Below are 26,442 nucleotides of genomic sequence, written 5' to 3'. Positions count from 1 at the left end.
CTTCGTCAGACAATCCATCGAGGGAGCGTGTATAAACGACTCCACGTGAGGAATTTAAGGTACGGTGCGGTTCCACCTGGACAGGGAAGGTGTGGAGCAGAGAAGTACGCAGCAATTTTTGAGCCTGGAGGGCACTGTGTGTTTCCAACAACAGGGTGCCATTCCGTAATCTGGAACAAGACTTTACAGGACCCGCAATTGCGTCGACACCTTTCTGAATAATGAAAGGGTTGACCGTGGAAAAGTCGTGACCTTCGTCAGACCGAGAAACAACAAGGAACTGTGGCAACGATGGAAGAACCGTCTGTGGCTGAGACTCAGTGAACTTACGTTTGTGAGCAGACATAGTGGAAGGTGAGGAAACCATTGCGGAAGAATCCCCCATGATTACCGGCGTCTCCGATGGCGCGCTCCTTCCTTGTGGGGGCCCTCACCGAGGGCACACCCGCCTTAGGTGATTGTTCACACCTCTCGACAAACGGACGGAGGGACCAATCGGCACTTTCGGAAGGTATCAGCTCGGGTAATCACCCCTCCCTGGGCCTGGCCGTTACCAGGGGGTACGTACGTGTCCTACTTATCTACCCGGGGCGGGGAATTACGCGTTACCCCGTCACCGGCTACGCATGGAAGTGCGTGGGTCGGCCTTCAGACACGCACAGGGAGGAAGAGAGAGACAGGGAAAGGAAAGAAGAGAGGTCTCAAACGCCGCAGCGGAGAAAAGGGTAAAGAGAAGAGGTAAAGAGAAGAGGTAAGGAAAAGAGAAGGACGAAGAAAGATGAAGACATACAAGCAAGGAAGGCGAAGAGTGCGGTACATTTACAAGCGTCCGTCTCCGGACGTAGGCACAAACCATACTCCCAGAGGAGGAGAAAGGGAAGGAAAGAGCCAGAGGTGAGGGGGGGGGCGAAGATGGGGGATGGGGAAGGATACGGAAAGGGGGGGTATGCAGCCCGGAAAAGAAGGAAGGCCACATTAGCTCGGGGTCCCATGCTCGCTACACACGTATCCACAAAAGAGTTGTGGATCCCCTGGGGGGTTTTCTGTCGTTAGTGGTTCAGGCTGGGCGTGATGAGACAGTAAGTCAGTCAGTCCACTGCCTTTTATATACAGAGACAATAATAAATGAAATTTGAAAAATCAGGGCTTCTTTGGCAGTTCACATTGTTGTTGCACAATAGCTCGACAGTGTGACTCACTGTCTTTTTCAGGTGCTCCATGAGACTGTGAACGTGAACAAACGGTAGAAGACCCGATTATTCAACATGTCAACATATCGATGGGAAAACCTGAAGAATTACAATTAAAAAAAATACTTATAAATGTTCAGCATGTAGCCATATTTACAAATTAATTTGTAATGTGAATGAAAAATGACTCGTTCCACACCATTACCATTCATCCTGCAAATTATCCGTGGAACATGACAGTAACTAACTATAATACACAATTTTTATTACCACACTACTGTGGCTGCAATGGGAGCATGGAAGTTTTTGTGAATCTCTCTCTACTTTTCTCACCCATTCAAGCAATCTTTATGGAATTTAAAAAAAAAAAAGAGATGCTGTGACTTACCAAACGAGAAAGTGCTGGTAGACAGACACAATAAAAAACACACACACAAATTTCAAGCTTTCGCAACCCACGGTTGCTTCATCAGGAAAGAGGGAAGGAGAGGGAACGACGAAAGGATGTGGGTTTTAAGGGAGAGGGTAAGGAGTCATTCCAATCCCGGGAGCGGAAAGATTTACCTTAGGGGGAAAAAATGACAGGTATACACTCGTGCACACACACACACACACACACACATATCCATCCACACATATACAGACACATCTTGTATAGATTGAATTAGCTAACAATAAATAAATAAACGAACATTTTTAGTAGTGTATGATTTTAGGTTTATTTATTTTAACACACTGCTCGTGTCTGTATATGTGCGGATGGATATGTGTGTGTCTGCGCGAGTGTAAACCTGTCCCTTTTTTTCCCCCCTAAGGTAAATCTTTCCGCTCCTGGGATTGGAATGACTCCTTACCCTCTCCTATCTAGCAGCGCTTTCTTGTTTGGTAAGTCACAGCATCTCCTTTTTAATATTTTTCCCATGTGGAATGTTTCTTTCTATTATATTCAATCTTTGTGGAATGTTACACATAGTACATTTCTAACAAAATATGATATCAGTGTTCTTCACACACTCAAAGCATGTATCAAAGTAAGTAGAAGACACAAAGCTGTTAAGTCCGCCACGATATTTCCAATCAAACATTCGGCAACACGAGAGAGGTAGTACCCAAAAGCGGGACAGAAATTTATGCGGTGAGCAGGAAAATACCTGTGGGTCAGGAACTGTGTCAAATCCCGTGTTCTCTTCATGTGGCTCCACCTTACACTCGACTGCCTCAAACATCTGGAACAAAAAATGTTACACTTTAAACATAATCCTCCATTAACTGCTTACATCCAGTCACCTAGGTTAACACAACTATACAACGTGTAAGACTGACCACCTTGAACGAGTGTAAAGCAGTCACATACAATAAATATCAGAGTACACACACAGTGCAATCTAAGGTGTAACAATCACATAACAATGGTAATAGGACGGCAGAAATTATTTTGCAATAGCTCTCAGGATGTTCAGTCGAACCACATAGGAACTAACTTAGATAATTCTTTTACTCATTCTCCAATATTGCTCATCAGTGAGGGACCTTAACCAGATAGGAATGATAAGGAATATAGAGAATATCCAAATGTAAACAGCACATTTCATCACAGGCTCATCTGGTGAATGCAAAATTGTTAAAGGACATGCTCACCCAATTACAGAACAGCTGCTAAAAGAAAGGCACTGTGCATCACTGAGAGGCTTAATGCTTAAATTCTGAGTGTGGACATTCCTTACACATTCAAGCAAGAAGTATTGAGAATTTTTGTTTTTCTTAAAGAATTTTTATTTATGCAAAAACATCAACTTTGTCCCATTCAAAGTGGTCCCCCTCAAATATGAGGTGTGACCGGAAAGTTTTAAGAATGGGCTTCTAATTGTACAATGGTGGTTCTTACACGCTCCTTCAAAATAGTCCCCTTCTGACTGACCACGACTCCAACACCATTTCCACTTTTGGGAACATTCCTGGAATTTTTACTCCTGAAGTGTGTTATGGACGCTCTCCGTATTTGCCCGTATGTCTTCAATCGAGTCAAATCACTTCGCTTTCAGTGAAAATTTCAGTTTAGGAAATAGGTAGAAGTAGTTCACAGGGACCAAAACAGGGGAATATGGCGGACGTGGAAGAACAGGAATTTTGAATTTGGTCAAAAATTCAACGATGGAGACCGCACGATGAGTCGGAGCATTGTCACGGTGTAGCACCCAACTCCTGTCTTTCCACAATGCAGGCCTTTTCTTCTACATCTACATCTACATCTACATCTATACTCCGCAAGCCAACCAACGGTGTGTGGCGGAGGGCACTTTAAGTGCCGCTGTCATTACCTCCCTTTTCTGTTCCAGTCGCGTACGGTTTGCGGGAAGAACGACTGTCGGAAAGCCTACGTGTGCGCTCAAATCTCTCTAATTTTAAATTCGTGATCTCCTCGGGAGGTATAAGTAGGGGGAAGTAATATATTCGATACCTCATCCAGAAACGCACCATCTCGAAACCTGGACAGCAAGCTACACCGTGATGCAGAGCACCTCTCTTGCAGAGTCTGCCACTCGAATTTGCTAAACATCTCCGTATCGCTATCACGCTTACCAAATAACCCTGTGACAAAACGCGCCACTCTTCTTTGGATCTTCTCTATCTCCTCCGTCAACCCGATCTGGTACGGATCCCACACTGATGTGCAATACTCGAGTATAGGTCGAACGAGTGTTTTGTAAGCCACCTCCTTTGTTGATGGACTACATATTCTAAGGACTCTCCCAATGAATCTCAACCTGGTACCCGCCTTACCAACAATTAATTTTATACGATCATTCCACTTCAAATCGTTCCGCACGCATACTCCCAGATATTTTACAGAAGTAACTGCTACCAGTGTTTGTTCCGCTATCATATAATCGTACAATAAAGGATCCTTCTTTCTATGTATTCGCAATACATTACATTTGTCTATGTTAAGGGTCAGTTGCCACTCCCTGCACCAAGTGCCTATCCGCTGCAGATCTTCCTGCATTTCGCTACAATTTTCTAATGCTGCAACTTCTCTGTATACTACAGCTTCATCCGCGAGAAGCCGCACGGAACTTCCGACACTATCTACTAGGTCATTTATATATATTGTGAAAAGCAATGGTCCCATAACACTCCCCTGTGGCACGCCAGAGGTTACTTTAACGTCTGTATACGTCTCTCCATTGATAACAACATGCTGTGTTCTGTTTGCTAAAAACTCTTCAATCCAGCCACACAGCTGGTCTGATATTCCGTAGGCTCTTACTTTGTTTATCAGGCGACAGTGCGGAACTGTATCGAACGCCTTCCGGAAGTCAAGGAAAATAGCATCTACCTGGGAGCCTGTATCTAATATTTTCTGGGTCTCACGAACAAATAAAGCGAGCTGGGTCTCACACGATCGCTGTTTCCGGAATCCGTGTTGATTGCTACAGAGTAGATTCTGGGTTTCCAAAAACGACACGAAACTCGAGCAAAAAACATGTTCTAAAATTTTACAACAGATCGACGTCAGAGATATAGGTCTATAGTTTTGCGCATCTGCTCAACGACCCTTCTTGAAGACTGGGACTACCTGTCGTCTTTTCCAATCATTTGGAACCTTCCGTTCGTCTAGAGACTTGCGGTACACGGCTGTTAGAAGGGGGGCAAGTTCTTTCGCGTACTCTGTGTAGAATCGAATTGGTATCCCGTCAGGTCTTCCGCACCTTTTCATGCAAACTCTCAAGGACACATTTGTTGTGTTCCTGGTTAATTGTCTGTCCTCCGGGGGTAAATTCACGAATACAATTACCGACATTGTCTTCACCATCGACGGACTTTTCCGTGCTTTTTTCGGTCGTGGTGAGCCCGGAGTCTTCCACTGCGAAGACTGCACTTTGGTTTTAGGATCGTATCCATACACCCAAGATTCGTCACCTGTACTTACCCTATTTAACAAATCAGGGTCATTTTTAGTTCGGATTAATCAGATCCTGGCACACTTGAAGTCGGTATTGTCTCTGGTCACTTGACTACACTTTGGCAATGAATTTTGCGGACACTCGACAAATGTTAAGATCTTCAGTTAAAATTGAGTGAACTGCATTGAAACTTAAATTAAGTTCATCAGCCATCTCGCTAATTGTAAGTCTGTGATCACAGCACACTAACTCGCAAAGTTTCACACCATTTTCACTCGTTTTTGAAATGGAGGGACTGCCGGACCGTTGTTCATCTTCACATGATCCACGGCCATTTTTAAATCTGTGAACCAGACAAAAACATTTGACTGTCTCATAGAATTATCTCCAAAAGTTGTTTTTAATAGTTTGTAAGTCTCAGAAGCTGATTTCCCAGTTTTAAAACAAAATTTCACACAAACTTGTTGCCCCATTTTTACGTCCATTTTCACGCAGACAGAATCCGGCAACAAGTACTAACAGACCCGCACTCGACCAGCTGCCACAACAAACTGAATTAAGGAAACACAGTTCCTCACTCCCCACCCTCCGTGTACCTGCCCACCAAACCAGTAAGCAGTAGCAGATCAATTCTTAAAGCTTTCCAATCGCACCTCTTACAATTGTACATTTTTCAAGTTTTTATGGAAGATTTTTTAGTAGCAAATTATGTCGTGTATGTCGTTGCTCCTATGACTTCATGTTTTGCTGATAAAATAAATCCAAGATGGCTTATGCTATTTTAACAGCACGTCACTTTGGAGCACTTGTTGCAAAGCTCATATATGAAACAACTTCTCAAAATTCACGTGCTCCTAAAATAGTGTAAAACATCTCAGATTTATTTTATGAGAATAACACTGAGTCATAGGAGCAATGACATACATGGCATAATTTACTACAAAAAAATCATCCATAAAATACTTGAAAATGGCCTCAGGCCGAAACTGTACATGAAAGAACGACATGGCAGCTGAAGGCATCATGAAATATTTCTAAAAAAAAAAAAAAAAGCAACAACAACCCATGTTCAGAGATAAATTGCAGTTCTGCAATAATTGTACTTGAAGAACTTTTGGTAATATTAAGTCTGACTGTGAACAATTAATTCGAAGGTTTAGGGAAGTGTACAGAATGTTTGTACTTATGACAAACAGTATTACATGTGCACACGCGTATTATGATTTGAGACAGAGAATGTATAAAAAGTTGTGGTATCAATATTAGAACTTCAATACATTAAAAATCTCAAAAGGCATACCTCAGACGCACAGCCGCATGCCAGCCTAGAAAATTGACTCGTGCTTAAGGTGGCATCCTATATTATTGCCTAGAATGTATAGTGACCTGTGGAGATGTCCCATTCTTCCAGTCTTTTGGAAAGCCACGGGGGTGTTTCCTGGCTTCACAGTGCAGGCAGCCAATGGGGACAACCTCAGGTTTTTAATTTGTGTGTCAACTCTTCTTTGAATGATTAGACCAAATTTCCCAGATGGTTCTTGTGGACATAAGAGATTATCTTTCCTGACACAGTCACACTATACTGTGCTGTGAAGGAATAGCTAATCTGGTTCAAATTTTTTTCTGCACAGGGACGTTTTTCGCTGCTTGTTCTGCATTTAGCAAGACTGGACATATGGAGGATGAGGGGAAAAGGGGGGGGGGGCGGAGCATGTGGGACGCATGATAATTTGATGTCTCTATAGGCCCCCTGGTTCAGCAGCTGTTGTGGCAGACCACCTGAAGGAAAATTTGGAAAATATTTCCCGACCATGTTATAGTTTTGGGTGGAGATTTTAATTAACCACATATAGACTGGGAGACTCAAACGTTTACAATGGGTGGCAGGGACAAAGAATCCAGTGAAATTTTTTTAAGTGCATTATCTGAAAACTACGTTGAGCAGTTAAACAGAGAACTGACTCGTGGCGATAACATATTAGACCTTCTGGTGACAAACAGACCCGAACTATTTGAAACAGTTAACGCAGAACAGGGGATCAGCGATCATAAAGCTGTTACCGCATCGGTAATTTCAGCCGTAAATATAAATATTAAAAAAGGTAGGAAGATTTTTCTGTTTAGCAAAAGTGACAAAAAGCAAATTTCAGAGTACTTAAAAGCTCAACACAAAAGTTTTGTCTCAAGTACAGATAGTGTTGAGGATCAGTGGACAAAATTCAAAACCATTGTATAATATGAATTAGTCGAGTATGTGCCAAGCAAGATCGTAAGAGATGGAAAAGATGCACCGTGGTACAACAACAGAGTTAGAAAACTGCTACGGAAGCAAAGGGAACTTCACAGCAAACATAAACATAGCCAAAGCCTTGCACACAAACAAAAATTACGCGAAGCGAAATGTAGTGTGAGGAGGGCTCGAAAGTAAAGTTCTATGTACTGACTTGACAGAAAATGCTAAGAAATTTTGGTCTTATGTAAAAGAGGTAGGTGGATCAAACCAAAATGTCCAGACACTCTGTGACCAAAATGGTACTGAAACAGAGGATGACAGACTAAAGGCCGAAATACTAAATGTCTTTTTCCAAAGCTGTTTCACAGAGGAAAACTGTACTGTAGTTCCTTCTCTAGATAGTCGCATAGATGACAAAATGGTAGATATCGAAATAGATGACAGGGGGATAGAAAACAATTGAAATTGCTCAAAAGAGGAAAGGCCGCTGGATCTGGTGGGATACCAGATCGATTTTACACAGAGTACATGAAGGAACTTGGGCCCCTTCTTGCAGCGGTGTACCGTAGGTCTCTAGAAGAGCGTAGCGTTGCGAAAGATTGGAAAAGGGCACAGGTCACCCCCATTTTGAAGAAAGGACATCGAACAGATGTGCAGAACTATAGACCTATCTCTCTAACGTCGATCAGTTGTAGAATTTTGGAACACATATTATGTTCGAGTATAATGACTTTTCTGGGGACTAGAAATCTACTCTGTAGGAATCAGCATGGGTTTCAAAAAACACAATCGTGTGAAACCCAGCTCGGGCTATTCGTCCATGAGACTCAAGAGGGCCGTAGACACGAGTTCCCAGGTAGATGCTGTGTTTCTTGACTTCCGCAAGGCATTCGATACAGTTCCCCACAATCGTTTAATGAACAAAGTAAGAGCATATGGACTATCAGACCCATTGTGTGATTGAATTGAAGAGTTCCTAGATAACAGAACGCAGCATGTCATTCTCAGGGGAGAAAAGTCTTCCGAAGTAAGAGTGATTTCAGGTGTGTCGCAGGGGGGTGTCGTAGGACCGTTGCTATTCACAATATACATAAATGACCTTGTGGGTAACATCGGGAATTCACTGAGGCTTTTTGTGGATGATGCCGTAGTATATCGAGAGGTTGTAACAATGTAAAATTGTACTGAAATGCAAGAGGATCTGCAACGAATTGACACATAGTGCAGGGAATGGCAATTGAGTCTCAATATAGACAAGTGTAATGTGCTGCGAATACATAGAAAGAAAGATCCCTTATCATTTAGCTACAATATAGCAGGTCAGCAACTGGAAGCAGTTAATTCCATAAATTATCTGGGAGTAGGCATTAGGAGTGATTTAAAATGTAATGACCACATAACATTGATCATTGGTAAAGCAGATGCCAGACTGAGATTCATTGGAAGAATCCTAAGGAAATGCAGTCTGAAAACAAAGGAAGTAGGTTACAGTACACTTGTTCGCCCACTGCTCAAATAATGCTCACCGGTGTGGGATCCATACCAGATAGGGTTGACAGAAGAGATAGCGAAGATCCAACGGAGATCAGCGCGCTTCGTTACAGGATGATTTAGTAATCGCAAAAGCGTTATGGAGATGATAGATAAACTCCAGTGGAAGACTCTGCAAGAGAGACACTCAGTAATTCGGTACGGGCTTTTGTTGAAGTTTCGAGAACATACCTTCACCCAGGAGTCAAGCAGTATATTGCTCCCTCCTATGTAAATCTCGCGAAGAGACCGTGAGGATAAAATCAGAGAGATTAGAGCCCACACAGAGGCATACCGACAATCCTTCTTTCCACGAACAATACGAGACTGGAATAGAAGGGAGAACCGATAGAGGAACTCAAGGTACCTTCTGCCACACACCATCAAGTGGCTTGCAGAGTACGGATGTAGATGTAGATTTAGAACAATAATACATGTTGGATTTAAACCTATACCACCATCAAGGCAGCTGTAAACCTTAGCCACTACACTATACTCATTTGGTCAAAACAAGACTAACGTTACAGGTATACAAGAAACGCTTAAAACTTCCAACATCAATTTTCTCAGAAACATGGAGCCACTGCACGGAAAGGTTCCTCCTGTGTACTTGTGACATGTCCCTCTACAATATAACTAACACTCATCAAAACCTGTGATTGACAGGTGTGATGGTTCCCTCATCAGGTGTCAACTCCATCCCAGAGGCAGTACCGTGGATTTCGAGGACCAGTCAACAGTTGTGGGCCAGCTAAACTAAGGAGAGAATACAATGGCTTTATCGCACTTTTCCCGATGAAGATAGTAAATGTGTTCAGGCCAGAGCATGTGCAATGTCATACTGCTAAGTGGACTCATGCTCTAAGTTCTTTGTGAATTTTATTCAATTTTGCAATCACTGAAATAACATCACATATCCACTGAACACATGAAATTTCTTTTCATTTCCTCCTTCCATTCTTGGTGCCTCACTTTTGTCCAACAGTGTATTTCTAATCTAACATCCAGCAACAGTTACATCCACAGACAATTAGTATCCAAAAGTGAACAAAAAATTAGGCAACGGAAATACCTGTGGGTCAGAGATCGTGTCAGAACCCTTGTCATCTTCAGGAGTCTGCATGTTACATTCGACCGTCTCGAACATCTAGAACACAAAAATGTTACACTTCAATCCTCGTCTTCCAACAATACTATATACACTGCTTACATTTGGGGAGTTACATTAACAACTACACAAGAATCTGAAATCGACTAATTAAAAAAAATCTGAGACAGTCACATACAATAAATTTCTGGGAGTAATGTATATAGAGCAACTTACAAAGTGGAATGATCACTCAAAACCAGTCGTAAAAGAGTATATGACAGACGGAAATTCATCAGAAGAATCTTACAAGATCTGTCGAATGATTCTTGAGTATTGCTCTTCAGTCTGAGACCCTTGCCAGTTACATACAATAGGGGATATAGATAAAAACCAAAGAAAAGCAGTGCATTTTGCCAGAGTTTAATTCGGTAAGTGTTACCGAGATGTTCACCCACGTACACAAGCAGGTGCTAAAATCAAGGCAACGCAAGTGACTCAGATTTGCTACAAAAATTCTGAAGGGCACATTCCGAGGACTGTCACTCAATATATCCGTCGTCCTAAATACATCTCGTGAGAAAACAGAGAAGGTAAAATTAGATATTAAAAAGTGGCAAGTCCAGGATGGAAAACAATGATACGGAAAAGAATCAATAGCTACTACTCACATAGAGGAGGTGCTAAGTAGCAGACAGGGGACAATGAAAAGACTGCGCACACATACACACACACACACACACACACACACACGTCTCTGGCTTCTAGGGCCCTGACTCTGGCAATACTATCCTAGGGGGGACATTCACCTAGACTCGCATAGGAAGTGTGGTAGTAATCAAAGATACCATGACAATTTTTGGACTACTGAAACATTATTGTTGACCACCTGTATCCCAATTCTGCAGAATAATTATCAGTGTCAGAAGGAAAGAATGGTGTCAAATTTGACTGAGGAGCACAATAACGGCCTCACGTCGATGTCTCTGCCATATCTACAGTTACACATCTACAAGTAGCAGGCAGTCGTAAAGCGGCATCCCACGGGTGGCCGAGTATCGAGCACCGTCCCCTGCACCCAGCTTACGTGCTGGCAAGCCCATCGGCAACCGGGACTTGCCTCACTTGTTAGTAACTATACCACACAGCAACCAAAGAGGACAGTATTGTGGGTACAAAAGCCGCCACAAGATGTGCCGCGTTCTCCGAACAGCACTGTGCGCATCCAAAGCCACGGTGCTGCTGTCACAGGCACTACGTCGGTCACCGTATTATTGTGCCACAACTGTATTTACACTGACGCACAACCCCGGAATGGCAGTTCACGTCGAGCTCTTCACAGGCACACACTGCTGTGATCTATGTACCTGTAATGTCGTTGCTAATTTTGGGTGTTACTGAGTAGCAAGCAGCTCCACTGCAACCGTACGTGAGGACAACAGGCAGGAACGGAGATGCCGATACGCGATTTCACGAGTGAGCCTCCTCGCACACCCCGAGGCAGCTGTGTCGAGTCGTGCTATTGTGACGACACTGTAAAAAGGCCGCACAACACCAAATTGGCTCGCAGAGTATTTTTGCAGCAGCAAGACAGGAAGGTGTCAATCTATGCGTGCCCGGAAGCAGTGTAACGGCACCCCAAGTGTGCTATTAATCACTATAAGTACCCTCTAATTCTCGCACAGGTATACACAGTTCGGAAGCACCCTCCAGAACATCGAGTCCACCCGAGTCTCCGTCACATTACGGCCCGCCGGCAGCCGACGCTAGTCTGGGCAGCTGTCACCACCACCCCATTCACGGTTCTAACAAGGGAACCTCCCCATCGCACCCCCCTCAGATTTAGTTATAAGTTGGCACAGTGGATAGGCCTTGAAAAACTGAACACAGACCAATCGAGAAAATAGGAAGAAGTTGTGTGGAACTATGAAAAAAATAAGCAAAATATACAAACTGAGTAGTCCATGTGCAAGATAGGAAACATCAAGGAGAGAGTGAGCTCAGGAGCGCTGTGGTCCCGTGGTTAGCGTGAGCAGCTACGGAACGAGAGGTCCTCGGTTCAAGTCTTCCCTCGAGTGAAAAGCTTACTTTCTTTATTTTCGCAAAATTATGATCTGTCCATTCGTTCATTGACGTCTCTGTTCACTGTAATAAGTTTAGTGTCTGTGTTTTGTGACCGCACCGTAAAACCGTGCGATTGGTAGACGAAAGGACGTGCCTCTCAAATGGGAACCGAAAACATTTGGTCACAAGGTCATAGGTCAACCGATTCCTCCACAGGAAAACACGTCTGATATATTCTATATTACACTGGTGACGGCATGTGCGTCACATGACAGGAATATGTTGTCGGCCCACCTAACTTGTACACTTGGCAAATGGGTAAAAAGATTCCTGTACCTTGCCCGATTTAGGTTTTCTTGTGGATGTGATAATCACTCCCAAAAAAGTGATGAAAACATAAGAGTTTGTCAAATAAACGGCAACAAATGAATGCAACAGTTTCACAGTCACACAGTTTTCCCTGTGCTGTGTCAAAACATACGTTTTTAACTTTTTCAAATTTTTCCATGTGTAGACCGCAAATCCTGCATATGTCCAAGCAAATCTGAACATGTCCTGGAATTTTGGAGAGCGAAGTTGAATATGTGTGAGTACCTGAACTTTGATAATTGACACACGATCACGTAAACCATGCTGCTCTGTGTACCTGTGCAGCTTCGCAAAATCATAGAATCTTTTCACAAAGTATTTCACTTGCCGAAAACCAAACACATCTAGCGGTTGCACAAGAGGTGTACAACCTGGAGGAATGGTAATCACGTCTACTCCCACACTAAAATTGTCTGAAAATAAAAAATTAAACTTTTCACTTGAGGTAAGACTTGAACCAAGGACCTATCGTTCCGCAGCTGCTCACGCTAACCACGGGACCACGGCGCTCCTGAGCTGACAGCCTCCTTGATGTTGCCTATCTTGCACGTGGACGACTCAGTTTGTATATTTTGCTTATTTTTTTCATAGTTCCACACAACTTCTTCCTGTTTTCTCGGTTGATCTGTGTTCAGTTTTTCAAGGCCTATCCACTGTGCCAACTTATAACTAAATCTGAGGGGGGTACGATGGGGAGGTTCCATTGTAAGTGCGAGGGTGCAGACTTAACAACTGTGACCTGCTCTGGTGGAGACTTCTGCCCACACTATCGTAGGCTGCTAGCTGACCTGTAACATGGTGGAGACTTTAAGGATCTGATATTGTGGAGGTTGCTGCCATAATACACAGCACAGGTTTTCTAGTCAACCCTAGTCACCTATAGCCTGCACAACCACCACTCCACATGCTCTGTGCCACAGTGGCCCCGCTCACATCAGGTCACTATATATCAGGATCTCTCCAGGAACCTCCAGCGATCTACTCTCCGACACTGGCCCACCTGTCGTGCTACTCAGAGATGTGACATCTGTCACAGTGGACCTCCAGAACACTGCTGTTGTGGCTTGTCATTATGTTTGCCCAAACATACATTCCTTCAATTAAAGTGCCTACACGAAGAAGCAGAACGTGTAACACAAGGGATTGGCTAGAGAAGAACGGTACAGATTTTTCTGTCAGGGAAATGAAAACGGCGAAACTGCTGCAAATCACAAAAAGAGCATAAATCACCTAAAATCACTTACGAGATTGACAAAACTGTTGGCAAAAATGATCGTCAAGTGTTGCGCCTTCCACTGTTTCCTTTAAATGATTTTTTTGAAAAAGAACATTGTATTTAATTAAGTTGCTTACAGACTACTGAACATACAGTCGCTGTGATAAAATGTAACTTTGCCTACAAAAATCACTAAATAGGGTGTAAATTTTAAGTTGACGAACCAGAATAACTCGAAAAATAAGCTGCACACGAAAAAATGTGTAGAATCCAAAGTTGATTATTTTCGTGGGGGACATCTGCTCATGCTAAAATTAGCCCCCTGGGGGTGGGGCGGGAGGCAACTTTAAAATTTCAAATGGGAACCCCCCTCCCCATTTTTTATTGCAGAATCAAATTCTACACAAAAAAACTAGGTACATTTTGTCTTAAACATTTGTTTCGATTCTTGGTTGTTGGTGCTGGAATTTAAGAAAATCCATGTTCTCATTTTTGCGTGGAAAATGGTTACGCATGAATAAAAAATATCTTATTTACTTCGAAATTTTGATTTGCTAAAACTAAAACTCTCTCTCTCTCCCCATGGGGTGGGGTTTGAAAGAGAGGAATTAGAGTTTTACAAACGTTGACCCAAATATTAACTTTTTCCGCAGATTCGAGTAAGTTTTGTTTGCAATTTGGCTTCTTGGCATTGAGTGGCGTCCTGAACAGTGTCGGTCTTCAATTGACATTTCTCCATTTTCAAAACGTGAAAACCACTCATAGACCTAGGGCAGTGGCTCCATAAGCAGTCTTAAGCATTACAATAGTTTCTGTGGCAGATTTCCCTGACAGCAAACAAAATTTCACAGCTGCACTTAGCTCCTGACAAATTGGCAACAAGTTTACACCAAAATGGAAAAAGTTGTTTTACTAAAAAAAGCTCTCATAGGCGAACCAACACACTCACAGAAACAACTTCGCCCAATGACTCATATGGTGTGACCGTAACGAACAACTGGTCAAACAATGGGTTTCCCTACTCTCCCTCCCCACCACAGCCCAATTCCCATTACTTTTGGGTTCCCCCTTGTATATACAATGGGGTGACAAAAGTCATGAGATACCTATCAATGTTTTGACAGACTTGCTTTTGCCTAGTGCAGTGCAGCAACTTGACGTGACTTAGACCGAACAAGTCACTGCAAGTCCTCTGCAGAAATACTGAGCCATGCTTCCTCTGTAACCGTGCATAATTGTAAAAGTGCTACTGGTGCTGGATTTTGTGCACAAAGTGACCTCAGTTATGTCCCATAAATGTTTGATGGGATTCATGTTGGGCGATCAGGGTGGCCAAATCATTTGCTCAAATTGTCCAGAATTTTCTTTTAATCACAAACAACATGGCGCAGTGTGATCCCTAAAAATTCCATCATTTTTTGGCTGCGAATGGCCTCCAAGTACCTAAACATAACCATTTCCAATCAATGACTGGTTCAGTTGGTCAAGAGGATCCAGTCCATTCCATGTAAACACAGCCCACACCATTATGGAGCCACCACCAGTTTACACAGTGCCTTGTTGATAACTCGGGTCTGCGGCTTCGTGGGGTCTGCGCCACACTCCAACCCTACCATCAGCTCTTATCAACTGAAATTGGGTCTCGTGTGACAAGGCCACAGTTTTCCAGTCGTGTAGGGTCCAACTGATATGGTCACAAAACAGGAGAGACACTGCAGGTAATGTGCATCTTCAGGTTTTGGCGGCGCAAAGACTGTTCCATTAAGTTTCGGGTGTGCAGCTGCAAGAAATCTTCTTCTTCTTCTTCTTCTTCTTCTTCTAATATTTCGGCTGTATAACGTTCAGCCATCTTCAGAGTGAGCCACAAGACTGCCGCTCCAGTGCTCGCTTCGTCCCTTTATACTCGTGTACCGCGCGACTGCGCATGCGGCCACAGATGCAAATGCGCCAGAGACGTTGGTCGGCAGCAGAGACGTGCATAATGCGCGAGTTGTATCTATGACTCCGCAGTTGATCTGTGTTGGCATATCGATATATCATTGTGAGCTGCACTGTGACGACGTCTTTGTGAGTTTATTACAGCAAGTGCCGGATTCCATGATTTATCAAGATTGAAACCACTATCTCTATTAATTAAATTCGTCGTCAAGCGAATTTCAATCGCCTCCTTCACTATCGAGTCCCAAAAGGATGACGTAGTTGCCAAAATTTCGACGTTGTCATACAACATACTGTGACCATTATCAACACAGTGCTCTGCCACTGCCTACTTGTTAGGTTGTAAAAGTCGTGTGTACCTGTGGTGTTCTGTACATCTTTCTTGGACAGTACGAGTTGTTTGTCCGATGCAAGAAATCTGGAGTTTACAAAATTCCATGTGAATGTGGCCTTTCTTACATCGGACAAACAACTCGTACTGTCCAAGAAAGATGTACAGAACACCGGAGGTACACACGACTTTTACAACCTAATAAGTCGGCAAGAAATTCATAGTCATACCAACAGTGTTTGTTGGTGGTTTGCGTGATAAATAGAGTCCTCCATGAATTCTGTTGAATGACAAGTTGCAGTAGCGTAATGGTTAAGGTGTTTGGCTGCCAAGCGAAAGGTTTCGAGTTCAAACCTCGTTCAGCCGGCACGGTAGCTCAGCGTGTTCGGTCAGAAGGTTAGCTGCTCTCTGTAATAAAAAAACTGAGTTAATGGATCAATGACGAACTGAAACGGGTGTCTTGCAAGGTCCGCCCCGAGCAGATACTAAGAATGAAGACAAACAAAAATGAGATTAAAATAAAAAAAGGAAAGAAAGAAAAAGAAAAGTTGGTAGAGCACAAAAAAAGGAAAAAAAAAAAAATACCTTGTTCGGAGCGTAATATTTTCTTTATTTAAAAACAATTTCGAAGTGTCTTACTTCATGAATTTTATTCGTCTGAATGTAATTTTTTGAAATTTCTAGTGCTTTGTCTCTTCATTATAATCATAAGTTTTTGGTTTTTCTAATTTTGGGGCCAAATAGTTTTGTGAAATCGAATGATCAAGGGTGTCAAAGCAGTCGGAACACTACGTGTCTGCACAGGTGAGCAGTGCAGTGACGACAAAATCGCGCACAGCGCGGAATGCGGGGAGCACGTCTCTGTAGCAGCGAAAGGGTTAATGTGGCCATGGTGGCTTTACTTCATAAACTGCGCGCTCCCCCTAAACGTACGTTTGCGAACTGTACTATGGCACTGCTTCTCTTGGTGCGTGCGTCATTTGCAACTGGCAACGCAGCAATCTCCCGCTTCTGGGCGGGCATGTGCGAGCTGCCAATATAAAAGAATTTAACTATAGTGGAAGAGGCAGATTATAAATACTAGTGGAAGAGGCACGAACAACCATTGGAGAACTGTTTGCACCCATTCACTTATTCGCGTTTGCATTCACTCACTCATTCACTTCACAGTCACACAAAAATAAAATGTACAGTTTCTGTGCAGGGGTGCAGATACCACACATTACCATTTTCTAAGACAGATAAAATAGAGACAGGATCTATTGCTTAGGGCTTTTTAACGAATTCCTAGTCTTAACTGATGTATTCACTCACCTGAATTTACAATCCACTTTTGTACCCTTTGTCTGTCACCGAAAGGAAATGTGAAAGTATCTCCTCCCACAGGAGCCCGGCACGACAGCCGTACTTACTAGCGACACTACCTCAAAAATTACTGTTCTTCGCAGACGGCGAAGAGCCACTCAGGGTCGCCTGTATTCAGGTATGCTGCCACAGAGCCCACCGAACACAGTGTCGTCTGGCATAGTCGCCCCGAGTATGTCGACATTTGGCAGTCGTTGCCAGCTGACAGTTGCCTGCCACAGCAAGAGGTCAGTCAATCTCATTTTTGTGATACTAAACATCACAGGGTGGTGCAAAGGAAGCAGACTTTGTACCTCTAATGCATCGAGAAAGAGGTGCATCAGTTTAACGAAAAAATAATACGTGTTGACATTGCTTTATAAGTGATGCCTATATCTACATCCCGCAAAACCCTGAAATGTGAGGCAGAGGTAATTCTCACTGTATCACTTATTACGGCTTCTTCCCGTTTGCATTCGCATAGGGAGAGCGGGGAAGAATGACTGCTTAAATATCTGTGTGCACTGTAATTAGTCTGGTCTTATCTTTGCAATCCTCAGTGTCGGTTGGTCGATCGAATTGGGGGGAGGGGAGGGGAAAGGGGGGGTGGAGGGTACAGGGCCAAACAGTGAGGCATTAGTCCCTCGATCCAAGAACGGTGCATCTGGGAGTAGAGATGTCTGCCCACTGAGAACGTTTTCTGATCCAGTTGGGAGATCCACAACGGTAAAAGCGAAAAAGCAGAAAAGTAGTGGACAACTTTTCTATTGCCAATCCTGAGAACAAGACGAAGGAGACATCAGCAGATGGGTGTCTCCAGGGCTCTGCAGGCGACAGGACACTGTGATCCCCAGGGTGTGAAACTACGGGGCTGTAGTACATTGCTAGACTTGTCACTTAAAGCCGGCTCTGAAAACTAATGTGCATTTGCGGGGAAAAGTTTGCACCTACCTCGAAGCGTCCGTCAGTTCAGTATCACAGCATCTCCGCAGGTATTCTCCTGTAGGCCAAACACACCTGCGACAATTTGTGCTGCCCTTCACTGTATTCGTTCAATGATTTGCCGCACAGTGATTTTTTAGCAATCTCCTTTCTAGACTGTCTGTATATCGCTAGCGCTCTGCCAATGAACTGAAGTCTGCCAGCTGCTCGTTACACCCAGATAATTAATACTAGTTGCCGTACTCCTGTCGTAGCTCATCGGTTGAAGTCACTTGACAGCACATTTTCTTTGTTTTGTAAAGTATACCCTTTTACATTCCTGACCATTTAAAATAAGCTGCCAATCATATATAATACTAGCTGCACATGATCAGTTTAGCAGTTTCTCAGTCTCATTAAATGGAAAAGAAAGAAAAGAGAAAGCTCATGTTTCTAATATGTATGGGGATTGGATATACATCCCAATCCCCCCCCCCCCCCCTCTCTCTCTCTCTCTCTCTCTCTCTCTCTCTCTCTCTCTCTCCCCCCCCCCCCTCCCTCTTTCTCTCATTCCATCAACTCCCCCTACCTTTACCTATCCATCTTCTCCTCCCCATCTCTCTACATCAACTCCTGCACCCCCTCTCTGTCCGTCTCCTCCTTCCAAATTTTCTATGTCCATCTCCTCTTTGCCCCTCCCCCTCTGACCCTGAGTCTTGTTTATTGTAACTACAAAATCAGATTCAGCAGTCGTATTTTAATCATAAACCAAAAAGCCATAAATACAACTTTCCTGTTATCTATGTTTCACTAATTTTTTTAAGAATTGGGTACATAAGAACACACTCACTTTAGAATTCAACATCGAGTCAAAATTTCAAAGCCATTAGTCAAGAATTTTCAGAGATTAACGATGTTCAACAAAGCAACTTTTACATTTTTATAATGTTTCCCCTTTTATTAAATATATATCAGATGGAATTCCTATAGTATATAAAAACACTTGAGCTTTCAGATGCAATGAGAACTTTCAGAGATTTGAGATTTTGAAGATACGAACATCTATTTTTGAGCAAATGCTTTGAAATTTTGACACAACGAACGTTGTATTGGAAAATGTGGATGTTTTCCTATACTTTTTTAAAAATATATCTAATATACATTTTTTATGAATTTAGTAACTGCGAAACATCATTAAGATACCTAAAACATACCTGAATTAGAACGCAACACTGTGTCACAATTCAAAATTTCAAAGAAATCGGTCAAGAACTTTCAGAGGCACACGATTTTGAACAAATGAACATTTTTTTTTACAGTCAGGTAATTATATGACTTGGCAAACAAATGGTAATGAGATGGGGAGCTATTAATATCAATGGGGGCTACTCTGGGAAGAAGGTAGAGCTGGCAGAGGCTGCAAGTAAGATGGGACTGGACGTTTTAGCTGTTAGTGACATTCGGGTAAAGGGTGAGAAAGAAGAGGAAGTGGGAGAATACAAGGTCTACCTGTCAGGAGTCAAAGCAGGAATAGCACATGGGGTGTAGGGCTTTACATCAGGAAAGAAATGGAACCCAGCATAGTTGCAATAAGGTATGTAAACGAACGACTGATGTGGATAGATTTGACAGTGTCTAGCAAGAAAATTTGGATTGTGTCAGTATATTCGCATTGTGAAGGGACAGATCAAGATAAGATGGATAGCTTTTATGAGGCACTCAGTGATGTAGTTGTTAGAGTAAAGGACAAGGACAGTGTTCTGCTCATGGGTGATTTTAACGCCAGGATTGGAAATCGAACAGAAGGGTATGAAAAGGTTATGGGCAAATTTGGAGAGGATATGGAGGCCAACAGGAACGGGAAACAACTCTTGGATTTCTGTGCCAGTATGGGCTTAGTAATCACAAACTCCTTTTTTAAACATAAGAACATTCACCGGTATACTTGGGAAGGCAGGGGAACCGGATCTGTCATTGACTATATAATAACAGATCAGGAATTCAGGAAGGCTGTGAGGGACATACGCATATTCCAGGGATTCTTTGATGACACTGATCATTATTTAATGTGCAGTGAAACTGGGATTGTGAGGCCGAAAGTGGAGGAGGTCAGGTCCATATGTAGGAGGATAAGAGTGGAGAAACTTCAGGATAAGGAAATCAGGCACAAGTACATAACAGAGCTCTCAGAAAGGTACCAGTTAGTTGAATGTAGTCAATTAGATTAGATTAGATTAGATTAGATTTACTTTCATTCCAATTGATCCGTAGTGAGGAGGTCCTCCAGGATGTGGAACATGTCAGAAAAACAACAATACATGACAAATATTTAAACTAAAACAAATAAGCTAATGTACCATTCCACAGGTCCCAAGTGGAATGATCGTCAGTTTTTAATGAACACTAAGAGTCATTTTACAAATACTATTGCACTGAATTTAAAATAAAAAAGTTTTTTATTTATTTATAAGGTAAGAAACATGTAATACAACTACTGTAATACTTATTTACAATGAACACATTACTGCACTGAAATGGTGCAGAAGTCATTGGAAAAGGAATGGACGAGGTACAGGGACACAGTACTAGAAGTGGCTAAAGAATGTCTTGGAACAGTAGTGTGTAAAAGTAGGATGAAGCAAACAGCTTGGTGGAATGACACAGTCAAGGCAGCCTGTAAAAGGAAAAAGAAGGCGTATCAAAAATGGCTACATACTAGAACTCAGGTAGACAGAGAAAGTTATGTTGAAGAAAGAAACAAAGCCAAACAGATAATTGCAGCATCCAAGAAGAAATCTTGGGAAGACTTTGGAAACAGGTTGGAGACTATGGGTCAGGCTGCTGGAAAACCATTCTAGAGTGTAATTAGCAGTTTTCGAAAGGGAGGTAAGAAGGAAATGACAAGTATTTTGGACAGGTCAGGAAAACTGCTGGTGAATCCTGTGGATGCCTTGGGCAGATGGAGGGAATATTTTGAAGAGTTGCTCAATGTAGGTGAAAATACGATCAGTAATGTTTCAGATTTCGAGGTAGAATGGGATAGGAATGATGATGGAAAAAGGATCACATCTGAGGAAGTGGAGAAAATGGTCAATAGATTGCAGTGCAATAAAGCGGCTGGGGTGGATGAAATTAAGTCGGAACTCATCAAATACAGTGGAATGTCAGGTCTTAAATGGCTACACAGGATAATTGAAATGGCCTGGAAGTCGGGACAGGTTCCATCAGACTGGACAAAAGCAGTAATCACACCAATCTTTAAACATGGAAACAGAAAAGATTGTAACAACTACAGAGGTATCTCTAATCAGCGTTGTGGGTAAAATCTTCTCAGGTATTGTTGAAAGGAAAGTGCGAGTATTAGTTGAGGACCAATTGGATGAAAATCAGTGTGGGTTTAGGCCTCTTAGAGGTTGTCAGGATCAGATCTTTAGCTTACGGCAAATAATGGAGAAGTGTTATGAGTGGAACAGGGAATTGTATCTATGCTTTATAGATCTAGAAAAGGCATATGACTGGGTTCCTAGGAGGAAGTTATTGTCTGTTCTATGAGATTACGGAATAGGAGGCAAACTTTTGCAAGCAATTAAAGGTCTTTACATGGATAGTCAGGCAGCAGTTTAGAGTTGACAGCAAATTGAGTTCATGGTTCAGAGTAGTTTCAGGGGTAAGACAAGGCTGCAGCCTGTCTCCACTGTTGTTCATATTATTTATGGATCATATGTTGAAAACAATAGACTGGCTAGGTGAGATTAAGATATGTGAACACAAAATAAGCAGTCTCGCATATGCGGATGACTTAGTTGTGATGGCAGATTCGATTGAAAGTTTGCAAAGTAATATTTCAGAGCTAGATCAGAAATGCAAGGACTATGGTATGAAGATTAGCATCTCCAAAACGAAAGTAATGTCAGTGGGAAAGAAATATAAACGGATTGAGTGCCAAATAGGAGGAACAAAGTTAGAACAGGTGGACGGTTTCAAGTACTTAGGATGCATATTCTCACAGGATGGTAACACAGTGAAAGAACTGAAAGCAAGGTGTAGCAAAGCTAATGCAGTGAGCGCCCAGCTACGATCTACTCTCATCTGCAAGAAGGAAGTCAGTACCAAGACTAAGTTATCTGTGCACCGTTCAATCTTTCGACCAACTTTGTTGTATGGGAGCGAAAGCTGGGTGGATTCAGGTTACGTTATCAACAAGATTGAGGTTACGGATATGAAAGTAGCTAGGATGATTGCAGGTACTAGTAGATGGGAACAATGGCAGGAGGGTGTCCACAATGAGGAAATCAAAGAAAAACTGAGAATGAACTCTATAGATGTAGCAGTCAGGGCGAACAGGCTTAGATGGTGGGGTCATGTTACATCCATGGGAGAAGCAAGGTTACCCAAGAGACTTATGGGTTCAGCAGTAGAGGGTAGGAGGAGTCGGGGCAGACCGAGGAGAAGGTACCTGGATTCGGTTAAGAATGATTTTGATGTAATAGGTTTAACACCAGAAGAGGCACCAATGTTAGCACTGAATAGGGGATCGTGGAGGAATTTTATAAGGGGAGCTATGCTTCAGACTGAATGCTGAAAGGCATAATCAGTCTTAAATGATGATGATGATGAGGTAATTATACAAGTTGCCCGACTCCAGTTGTAGCTCACTAGTTTTGTAACCATACGATACCAAATCTTTTTCACTTTCTAAAGTGGAAACTAGTACATTTCTGACTGTTTAAAGCAAGATCTCTGCACCACTTCAAAATCTTACTGACTTTCAATTGAATATTTGTCCAGCTTTATTTCAGGCAGAACTATATTATAGACACCTCTACCCTCTGCACAAAGTACTACATTAATATTAATATTATCTACAATGTCATTAACAAACAAAATGCTCAGCAGAGCTTGGCTGGGGCACATCTGAAGTTACATCCACATTCTCAATGAGTCTATCCAAGATAATAAACTGAGTCCTCCCTACCTAGAAAGCCTGCACACAGTCACAAACCTCGCTAAATATCCCGTATGATCATACTTTCAATAATAAGCACGTGTGTGATACTGACTCAAACAACTTTCAGAAGTCATAAGCACTGGCCAACACAAACCCAACACGAAAAGATTTAACTGCGCTCATCCACATGCCAAACAGCAAAGGGCAACGACCACAGACACAATTCAGTTGTGTGTCCCATCTTTCAAATTCCACTGATTGAAAAGAAGGGAGTTGGAGCATAAATAACTGAGAATACATATTTATTATGCAGACACTTGGGATTTGAGGGGGGAGGGGGGGGGGTGATGTTCTGCTCCACAAGAGATTGGGCCTTCCAACTTGTAATGACAACACCACCCTCAGCAACAACTGCAGTAGCCATTACTGATTACCCTGAATGCTTTGACCACTCTACTTCACTCTGAGTTGTGTAGATCTCTTTTTCTTTAGCCAAATTTGTTGAAAACAATCAGCAACCTGTAAAAATAAAACACGAATCCAGAATACCTCGCGTCTCTGGATGTCAAGTATGGAATAGTTCAAGGTTTCTGTGCTACAAACTCTGGTCTTTATCACAAATATTTACAAAAAAAATCAATGTGTGTACAGGGTGGGCAAGCAGTCCCCATACCCCCTAGTATCGAATGCTAAATGATTTCATTTGTTTTAGCACAAGTACGTACTTATGTATTACGGAGGACACAGCACGTTATCTCGGATGGAGAGTCATCGTCAGATATTGAAGTAATGTAGGGTGTGCCCCAAGGAAGTGTGTTGCGACCCTTGCTGTTCGTGTTGTATATTGATGACCTTGCAGACAATATTAATAGTAAAACCCAACTTTTTGCAGATGATGCACTTACCTGTAATGAAGTACTAGCTGATAGAAGCTGCATAAATCTTCAGTCTGATTTTGATAAGATTTCAACATGGGGCACAGATTGGCAACTTGCTCTAAGTGTTCATAAATGTAAATGTTCACAAAATGAAAAAAACATAGCATCCTATGAAGATTACGTTTATTCTATATCAATGAGTCACTGCTGGAATCGGCCAACCCATACAAATGTCTGGGTGTAAGGCTTTGCAGGTATATGAAATGGAATGGTCACACAAGTTCAGTCATAGGTAAAGCAGGTAGCAGCCTTCAGTTTATTAGTAGAATACTGGGAAAATGCAATCAGTCTACAAAAGAGTTTGCTTACAAATCACTTGTGTGTCCCATCCTAAAATACTGCTCAAGCATGGGGGGACCCATAGCAGATAGAACTAACAGGGGATATTGACCATACACAGAGAAGGGCAGCACGAACAGTCACAGGTTTATTTAATCCGTAGGAGAGAGTCATAGAGGTACTGAAGGAACTGAACTGGCAAACTCTTGAAGACAACCATAATCTATCCTGAAAAAGTCTGTAAGCAAAGTTTCAAGAACCAGCTTTATACAATTACTCAAAAGATTTACTACATATCGCTCACAAGGGATCGTGCGGATAAGATTAGAACATTACAGAATGCACAGAGACATTCAAACAATCATTCTTCCTGCAGTCCATATGTGAATGGAACAGGAAGAAACCCTAATAACTGGTGCAACGTGACATACCCTCTGCCAAGCACTTCTTGGCGGTTTGCAGAGTATAGTTGTAGATAAAGGGTCTAGAACATCTGTATGTTTCCCTTAATGTTGTAAACACATTTCTATACGCCTCCATATTGTTCTTGACATTTCTGAGCACATCTGATGCTACAGTGTGATACGCATCTTCAACAGCATTGCATGTGCAGATACCAGCGCCTCAATGATCCATAACAAGTTGCCTGGTGTGGTGAGGTCGGGGCTTCTTGGTGGTCTTCTCAAGGGAGCTGTTGTTGCTGATGCACCACGACCAATCCACCGTCCTGGAAAGCATCCACTTAGGAACTCACTCGTTGCAAGAGCACAGCGAGGAGACATTCCATCTGGCTGTCCGCCGAGTGGACAGATTAGCACGAGGCCCCTTTACTTGTGCTGAGGTATCAACCTAACTGTGTTTGTAACACGTGTAAGTAATCTGTGCCATTCGCAGTCCCTTGAAAGAAGTACAGTCCGAGGAGACAATGTGATGTCACTGCTACTCATACCATTACATGAAGTACGTTCCTTTCTAACTTGAATGTGAGATGAAAATTCTCTTAAGCTCTAATGATGACAATATTTCTAGCTCGTTTCTGCAATTGTAGACTTAGAGGAAGCTTTTGACAATGTTGACTGGAATACTCTCTCTCAAATTCTGAAGGTGGCAGGGGTAAAATACAGGGAGTGTAAGGCTATTTACAATTTGTACAGAAACCAGATGGCAGTTATAAGAATCGAGAAACACAAAAGGGAAGCAGTGGTTGGGAAGGGAGTGAGACAAGGTTGTAGCCTCTCCCTGATGAAGGAAACAAAAGAAAAATTCGGAGTAGGTATTAAAATCCAGGGAGAAGAAATAAAATCTTTGAGGTTCGCCGATGACATTGTAATTCTGTCAGAGACAGCAAAGGACTTGGAAGAGCAGTTGAACGGAATGGACAGTGTCTTGAAAGGAGGGTATAAGATGAACATCAACAAAAGCAAAATGAGGATAATGGAATGTAGTCAAATTAAGTCGGGTGATGCTGAGGGAATTAGATTAGGAAATGAGACACTTAAAGCAGTAAAGGAGTTTTGCTATTGGGGGAGCAAAATAACTGATGATGGTCGAAGTAAAGAGGATATAAAATGTAGACTGGCAATGGCAAGGAAAGCATTTATGAAGAAGAGAAATTTGTTAACATCGAGTATTGATTTAAGTGGCAGGAAGTTGTTTCTGAAAGTATTTGTATGGGGTGTAGCCATGTATGGAAGTAAATCATGGACAATAAATAGTTTGGACAAGAAGAGAACAGAAGCTTTCGAAACGTGGTGCTACAGAAGATTGTTGAAGATTAGGTGGGTAGATCACGTAACTAATGAGAAGTTTGTGGCACAACTTGACTAGAAGAAGGGATCGGTTGGTAGGACTTGTCCTGAGGCATCAAGGGACCACAAATTTAGCATTGGAGGGCAGCGTGGAGGGTAAAAATCGTAGAGGGAGACCAAGAGATGAATACACTAAGCAGATTCTGAAGGATGTAGGTTGCAGTATGTACTGGGAGAAGAAGGAGCTTGCACAGGATAGATTAGCATGGAGAGCTGCATCAAACCAGTTTCAGGACTGAAGACCACAACAACAACAACTAATGATGATAATATTTCTAGGTCGTGAGCTAGAAATTTATCTGAAATGATAACTTCACCACAGTTCACTACATCCGGAAATC

General features: G+C 42.4%; 1 protein-coding gene across 1 annotated transcript in view; it reads right to left on the bottom strand.

Annotated features, from left to right (window-relative positions):
* The window catches only part of LOC124554026, a 182,602-nt gene that overhangs the window by 134,134 nt on the left and 22,026 nt on the right, over positions 1-26,442 (bottom strand). The window contains exons 2-3 of the mRNA XM_047128052.1: positions 9,931-10,005; positions 2,342-2,416 (exon numbers count right to left, since the gene is read on the bottom strand). Of these exons, the coding sequence (XP_046984008.1) occupies positions 2,342-2,416; positions 9,931-10,005 (150 nt within the window). The remainder of the gene's footprint in view (positions 1-2,341; positions 2,417-9,930; positions 10,006-26,442) is intronic.

The sequence above is a fragment of the Schistocerca americana genome, chromosome 11, assembly GCF_021461395.2.
Source record: "Schistocerca americana isolate TAMUIC-IGC-003095 chromosome 11, iqSchAmer2.1, whole genome shotgun sequence".
Lineage (NCBI taxonomy): Eukaryota > Metazoa > Arthropoda > Insecta > Orthoptera > Acrididae > Schistocerca > Schistocerca americana.
This window is presented reverse-complemented; position numbering and strand designations above follow the sequence as displayed.